Raw genomic sequence first — 7,908 nt, forward strand, 5'->3', positions numbered from 1 at the left:
GGGTGGGGAGAAGAGTGATTTCCCGAAGGTGGCTCACTGGGGCCTTGGAGGAAAGGGGGAGGGGAGAAAGGCGATTTCGCGATGGTGGCTCGCCGGGGCCAGGGAGGTAAAATAATCGCCTACACGCAAGCGATAAAAAGTCTACCAATTCGCCTGAAACCAAAAACAACATCGGAGAGAAGAGAGAAGGGAGGAGAGAGAGAAGAGAGAAAGAAAAGCAAAAACAAAAAAAACAAAAGAAAACGGAAGCGGAGCGTAAGAATGAAGATCTCAAACCAAGACAAAGGAAACGGGATTTTTTTTTCTCTTTAGGCTTTTCAAGTTTTTTTGGGCTTTTGTGTAAGTGCAAGAAGAAAACAAAGTACAGAAAGAAAAACAAGAGAGGGAAACAAGTACTCAGAGAGTGATGGGGTTGCGGCGAGAACCGCCCCGAGAGCGACGATTGCGTGGCTGAGAAGGGGGAGCGGGAGCGGATGCCTGGGGCAAGGGACGAGAGAACGGATTCACAGCAACAGGCGTAAAGGGATTGCGGTTAACAGACTGAGCAGCCCTCGGGCCCTGATTGCCATTCGGTCTAGACCCGCGAGGCTGACCTCGAGCGGGCTGGGGATTAGACCGACGCTGATCAGGGGAAGAGTTCCGAGGGCCACGGGGAGGAGTCTGACCATTGCCCTGAGCCTGATGCTGCTTCACCTGAGCTCTGCCCTGACCCCGGCCACGGCGCTTGCGAATACCTTCAGGCTTGGCCTTGAAAGGATTCACAGGCGCCGGAGAAGAAGAGGAGGGGCCACGGGGGATATCGCCACTCTTGGAGCGGTTCTTGGGGGAAGAAGAGAAGAGAGAGAGGTTGGAGTACTTGCGGTAGAGGGGGTGATTCTGGCGGAAGTGATTGCCAGAGGGAGAGCACTTGCTCTTCTTGCACTTAGCCCAAGCGACTCGAGCAGCCATAAGAGAGAGGGGGTGAATAGGGGCGGCTACCTGCTTGGTAAGAGCAGGGGGGAGAGGGCCAGCGCCTATGGCAAAGGAGGAGAAGCCTTGGATGAGATCTTCGGTTGGATCAGAGTCGGTGTGAGAGCCAACCTGAGAGCCAACCGGCTGAGGAGAAGAAGAAGAAGAGAGAGAGGAGGGAGCTCCAAAGGCAGGGGGGAGAAGCCTGCCTTTGGAGGTAGAAGGAAGGAAGGGATTTCCAAAGACAGGTGGGATAGGTCTGCCTTCGGAGGGAGTGAAAGAAGAAGAAGAACCGAAGGATGAAGTGGGGGGAGAATCCAACTCCATCTCGACGGGGAAAGAAACGTGTGAAGAGGAAGACATTGTGATGTTGTTTTTGGTTTCTTGCGAACTGACTGAATGAAAAACTTACAGTTGGTAGACTTACTCTTGCGTGTAGACGATTGTGAGTGAGATGAAGGATGACAGAATTGAACAGCAGGGAAGGGGGAAATGGGCTCCTCTATATACGTTGCTGAGCACGCGATCCGTAGAGGTCTCTACTTCACCCGATTTCATCAACCCTATTAGGGCTTGGAAGAACAATGTCGAGTAAGTACCATGAGCGACAGATCACGACGCCAAACGCCAGGGGGCGTAGAGGTTTTAGGCCGGACCAAAACTCGAGCGAAGTGTAAAAGTGAGAGACAGTGGGATTTGCGGCCTGGCTTGACCAACAGTGGCACTAAAGGGCCCAGGGATGGTAACATAGATGGCCTGGCATAGCAATAGATGGCACAATAGACTGGAGAATAGAAAATCGGCCTATGGAAATAGCAAACACTAATCCCGGTTGCGAGAGAAGGTCACTATTGAGTCGAGGTCATCCTCCCCTAGCTCTATAATACCAGCGAATTCACAAAGTCGTCGTAGCTTGTGCCGGAGATTTGATATGAGAAAGACCTAGCAAGTATCCAGGAACACCGACAAGATGGATGCATTCCTGTAGCAAGACGCCACGAAGATGGAAACATGGCGGCAGTCTACGTACCTTGTTATCGAAGAAAGTAAATTGGCGGTAGTCAAGTTTAAAGCGGGCCATCAATGCCTGAATGGCCGATTATTTTAACCTTAAAAGCACCCGTCGGGCCATCCCGCCACCAAGCTATGCTCCCAAGTGCCTGGGTTCCCAATCACTTCCCGGTACTTGGGTTCCCGAGTGCTTGGAACGCCTGTGGGGGACTTACCGCGATATGAATTGACGTTGACTGTCCGCAATTGGTATCTTTCCGACATCAATCCATCTCCATGGCCGTGGGAAAGAAAGAGTGGATTGCTTAAAACAGGGGCAACAAGAGGATTGCCGAAGGCAGAGGGAAATTGAACTCTAGAGAGACCATACAATGACTCGATTAACCGAGCAAACTATACCTATCTTGCACCAGATAACAATGCTTCGTCACGGAGTGTTCTTGCCGGGATAGTCATGAGGTGGACACAAGGTAAGTAAGGTTACTGCCAAGGTTAAGGGGGGGGGGGGGGGCGTTGGTACCTGTATGAGCGTCCAAGTGGTACCCGTCGAGCCATCCCGCTACCAGGTTTGATTTCCTCCGGCTGATTGGGACGCCTGTTAGAGAATCTCCACACCATAAAAGGGCGTTTGTTTCCCGCGACTGATTGTTTTTGAAAGAAACCAGAGCCGACATCCACGTTCATCCCGAAGGAGGAATAATAAAGGAAGACATTGTGAATGTACACTTGATCTTCAGGGGAAATGACACCACGGCTGGCCTATCCAGTCAATCAAACACCACCTGCTTGCGTCTTCCTCTAGATACCCCTACTTTGTCACGGAGTATTCTTGCTAGAATATGCAGTCACGGGAGAGGTTAGCCGATGGATCAGCTCGAATAAAGTCGTCAATCTCCTACCACAGTACCTATTGCCCGTGTACCATTTTCCGCCGACGATGATATAATTTGCGAGGCCAGCCAATCCATTGAATGTAACAAGGCTCACACGCCGCTGATTTTCAATAACGCTAATCCCTTCTTAAATTTTTCATTGGTTACGTCAGGAAGAATAAATACGCCAAAAATATAATATAAAATGGGATAATATTTGATTCGTTGCTGCCTCTTATACAGAGTACGTACCTATCTACTGATGCCATTCTGTACTTAACAGGATAACCACCAAGGTTTGAGAATCTACCGGTATGTCAAGCCCATTGTGAGGATATGGGGTACTTTTGACATGCAGTGGACCACCCAAATCTCAATCACGGCTTTCCTGGCAAGCTAGGGCTTTTTGCCCGTCAAAAGTACTGATCAAGCCCCCGTGCCTTTTCTCCAGACATGCGTGTTCCTTGGCAGTCCCATAGAAGTTTCACCATTTCGCCATGCCCTTTGCGAGAAACTGATTACGCTTTCCAGCCTCGACCAAAAGTCTTCACGTTGAAGATAGGCCATAGGCTCATAGTGGACAGCCGTTGGTCATGATGAGTCTTTGACTGGTCGAAAGACACGTGGGTGAATATCGATCTTCGTGACAAGGGTATGTGTTAAGACCAAACATGTATTTGAACGCTAACTATGCTTCAACTTATTCATATGTAACAACATGAAAGACCAAGGTATTTACCGGTGCCAAGCTCATGAAGAAATCATGGCAAAGATCCCCTTCACAAGATCAGTAAACCAACAATCTGTGCCAGCAGAGTCATGTACAGTAAAAAGCGCAGGCTGACAGACTGGCTCGCCCCCGTGCCTTCTCCCAGTCATGCCGCAGCGCCGCCGCCGACCTTGGACATGATGAACTTTGTGGCTGCGTCCCCATCCGACTGGACGTAACTGAGGTGAACCTGGATGTTGGCCCCGCTGTCGCAGAACGGGTCGCCGCTGTTGCAGAAGGAGGCCATTTTGCTCGAGACGGCGTCGCACCCGGCAGTCTTGGTTCTTGGAAAGATCTAGAAGGCAAATTGGTCAGCAAAATCTGTCCTGGCCGGAGAGGTTCTTCGTCGTCTTGCTTACGCCGTTCTTCTGGCTCGTTCCCTGATCGAAGGGCTGCCCGGTCACGTGGCTTGGGTCGCCCATGAGGACGACGGCGGCAATTAAGTTCATGTCAGTGCCTGGTAAAGATCCATCGATATCACCCGGAACGTACTTTTATCCGTAACGTCAGTAGCCTGGGGCTCTGTTGATGCGAACCCGGTCTCGCTTGTGCCGCAAAGGACATCGGCAGTGACATGCGCTCCCTTATTGTCTGTAAGTCTTCCTGTCTCTTTCTGGTCACGATGATCAACCACTTACTTGCGAGTATCCCATGAGAACCATTTTCGTCTGGGGGCACGCCTTGGCGTAGTCCTGGACCAGCTTCGTCATCGCCGTGACGCCAGCCTTTTGCGACGGCTGGTAGGGGTTGAGTAGCGCAGGATAGTCGACCGGGACAATATCGGATCCCGGAATCTGCGACTGGATGCCATTCGCGATGGCACCAATGACTCCCGTGCCCGGCTGCTCGGTGCTGGCCCGGGCCACAATCATGTGCACGCCCGTCGCACAGCCCGTCGCGTTTGTCTGTCGAGAATAGACCTCGCTCCTGCCCTGCAGAGCGCCCAGAAAACCTAAAGCGACGACGGGCGAATAGACCATGTTTGCGGAATTGAAATAAGCGCTCTGCACTAGTGATTTTGACAGGAAAGGTTGTTCGTTGGGCAGATGCTACGTTGGCGTCGAGTTACTCTGAATACTTCTATCAAAGGAAAAGATAACATGGGACGAGGGGACGCTGCGCTACTTATATGTTGAGTTGCGATGGCAGACGTCAGTCCGAAAGCTGAGTCAATATCGACCACCGTTTTCCGTCCATCGCGGCAATCGAACCAGCCGAGGCTGCTATGGATCAACTTCAGCTCATTTGTGACAGAGAATGCAAGGAGCGTGGCTAGAAAACAGTCGAGTTGGCTACAGGACGTTGAAAGTCGCGAGGGTCCCCCATCAAAGAGTCGCCTCCGACCTGGCGGGGCCAAGACTGGGGTTGCTGGACCATCCCAAGATGGAATCAAAAGCGAATTCCCAAACAAGCTATCGGGTTCTCGGCCGATTCAACGTTGAGTGGTGGACCACATGGTCTCAGCATGGTGTGTTTCACCTTGAGCCGCCAATCATGGGTCAGAACTCGCATTTCGAGACTCTCGATTCGGTTGGCGGTGGGAGAAGTCTGTAGTTGTAAAAACGCTGCAAAACGAATTGCGGATGATCGGCTCCATGGTTGGCGATCTAGGGTAAGGTAGGCACGGTACATCGCGGGTCTTTGCAGGGGGGCTGTGGTGAGCAATGGAGCAAAGATGAGAGATGCGACTGGTGGGCGCGGTTATGATGCACGTCATGGGTTATTCAATGGAGTCTTTAGGAAAACGAACGACGCCGGGGTAGTTCCAGATCCTTCGTCCCGGAATCCGTTCGATGTTCTGTAGAGACAAATGCGATTGGCTAGATTCTGTAATCTGCGCGGCAGCGCGGCAGCGTACATGGCGTTCATCCCAGCTATTTGAGTAAACATTCTCCAGCAATCCCTTCGTAGGCCCTGATTATTCTTTCTAGCTCATGTACAGAATCTTGTTGTCAACAGTGGCTAAGCATCTTCATCGACCAGACATGTCCACACATGCAGCTATGCCCGGTCGGCCGCGAGGGTTCTACGAGAACTTCTGGGACCAACCTCTAGCCTTGCTAGCTTGGATTGATTTGAACAACCGGCCGGCTGGATCACAATTTATGCCGCGGCAGCAAAGCTTGCCTCGGCCTTCGAAGAGCTCTTCTATCTCGTAAGACAGCCAGGAAGGCGCTTGCCTGTCTTGGATTCTGTCGCGAAGTTTGTGATGCAGTCTAGTTGCATACCGCAGATGGGGTTTCGTGATCAATATAGCTGAGGCTTAGCCCGGAGAACAAGTCGGAAACGGTATCATACATGAGCTGGCAAGTCCTCCAAGCCAACGATGACACCAAATTACTTTCGGAAGTGCTCGATGTGATGTGAGGACGTACATATTGCCGCCCGCTTGAGCTCAGACGATATCCTTTCATCGAAGTGAAATGAGCTTCATTCAGTGGTCTTGGAGACACAGTGGAGGTTACCTCTTGACACTTTTAAAGAGCGAGTGAACACTAACGAGACTTTTTCCCTCACTTTTGCCGTGACTGATGCCTTGACTGCGTTTTAGTTGATCACTATCGCATAGGGTAGCAGTAAATTTACTGCTGAGAATCAGGCAACTCCCTAACATGCCTCAGCACCCCGATCCACTACGAGAAGAGGCAAACGAACCGATTTGCATTATGTTCCCTTGTTCAAGTGGAGATCTCCCCTGTTCCGTATAGGAGCTTTGACAGGCAGGCTTTTTGCAGGAGGCAGCCCGACGACCAAGACAAATCACAGAAGAGCCTTCGGTCATGGCGTTTCTTGCCCGACTCCACCTTGAGCCATGCCATGAAACCATCCGCTGTGCCCCGGCGAGCTGGAGCAAAGCACGTCCACGGTTCAGCTCCATCGCGACTTCGACTAAGGCTCACTTGCGACAGAGTAGAGGAACTCTATTAGAGTATTTTCGTGGGGCGTGTCTCTTTGGTTTTGGCTGGTACTGACGCCGAACTCAGGAGAGCCGAGGCATCAGCTTGTCTTTCTTATGTCAATTGCGTATCAGGAATCTCGAAGAGGCCGACCGGCGCTGGCTTCCTCATATCGAACCCATCGCCACAAACACTCACGGCTCGTGGTCAGTCGGATGATCGCCTCGAGCTCGAAGAAGCCGTAGACATACTGGAAATCGCGAGGCGGGAGAACGACCCGGACAATGGGAATCCATGCTACCTAACTGAATATTAACTCATTCACCACTTGAAGTTTAGAATCATTCGGTGTCGAAGCTGTGGCCGCCGACTACCTATTCACCAATCCGGTAAATACCCATACTGGTGCACTACAGCAGTGTCTGTGGTTGCGACGTGATGTCTTCGTCCACTCACTGATGATAGCTTGGATATCAGCCTTCATCGCCTCTTGAAAATGCTATGGACAATGTGATTCCTGGCTGTTATGACCGCATATGCCTAAAGGGGCTAAGCAGCCAGACACAGGCAGAGGTCTGGATGGCAGGATTACCACATCTGTCCGTGATCGGTCGGTGAGTGAGCGCTCTTTTCTTAGAGTGGAAATTAAGCTCTGGCGATCAGATTGCGGAACCAATGAGCTGTTCATTAAATAAGTGTAATGAGCGTTTACTTGCTTGGACGTCTGCGCGACAGCTGCCATCTCGTGGTGTCCGAACACCAAGAATGATGACGTAACACCGCAGCCGAACATCCCGCCGCAACTTCCGGCCCGCGCCAACTCCATCTCATCCTCTTCACGACAAATACAAGAACAACAGCGATCAACACAACTAGCCCGATCTATGAGAGCTCTCTCATTTAATGGCTTCACGCCAGTCCCTTCCTGCTTACAGAGACACCGATGTGGAACTCGACGCTCTAGCCGAAGTCCCGGGTCTTGAAGGTCCGGACTCTCCGCTTCCGCTTCTACACGACAACGACGACAACTTCGGACGGCCGACTGGGACAAGGAGTTACCCTAGCGAAATCATGGAAAACGCACCAAAATGGATGAAGAATGCACAGCCGTGGACTCGCTCCTTGCCGCAGAGAATATTCACGACCATACAACCCCGGCTTACAGTGGGATACGTGCTCTGGGGTCTCATCGGGCTGTATGTCTTAAGTCAACATACCCACTTCCTGGCACCCCCCTGTTTCTGGCACCCACAAAAACGCGAAAATCCACCACAACCCAATGCCCACCCCCAACCTCCTTTTATCACAACATTTTCAATTCGCGTCCAAATGGGCTCATCTTTTGCACATGTCTTCTTCTATATATAATGCCTCAATATACCGAAGATCAGCTTCGTCAGGCTCTCGAGGA

At 51.4% G+C, this 7,908-nt stretch overlaps 2 protein-coding genes across 2 annotated transcripts; both read right to left on the reverse strand.

Annotated features, from left to right (window-relative positions):
• Positions 1-396: 396 nt before the first annotated feature.
• CTAM01_17043 (uncharacterized protein) lies at positions 397-1,311 on the reverse strand (the record flags this gene model as incomplete). The annotated part of the gene is made up of 1 exon (XM_060533035.1): positions 397-1,311. The coding sequence occupies one exon, from the start codon at positions 1,309-1,311 to the stop codon at positions 397-399; it is 915 nt and encodes a 304-aa protein (XP_060372386.1).
• A 2,395-nt stretch (positions 1,312-3,706) lies between these two features.
• Positions 3,707-4,580, reverse strand: CTAM01_17044 (cutinase; the record flags this gene model as incomplete). Its single annotated transcript, XM_060533036.1, has 3 exons — positions 3,707-3,895; positions 3,960-4,091; positions 4,239-4,580. The coding sequence occupies 3 exons, from the start codon at positions 4,578-4,580 to the stop codon at positions 3,707-3,709; spliced, it is 663 nt and encodes a 220-aa protein (XP_060372387.1).
• Positions 4,581-7,908: the final 3,328 nt, after the last annotated feature.

The sequence above is a fragment of the Colletotrichum tamarilloi genome, assembly GCF_030869305.1.
Source record: "Colletotrichum tamarilloi strain Tom-12 chromosome Unknown Scaffold_316.1, whole genome shotgun sequence".
Taxonomy (NCBI): Eukaryota; Fungi; Ascomycota; class Sordariomycetes; order Glomerellales; family Glomerellaceae; genus Colletotrichum; species Colletotrichum tamarilloi.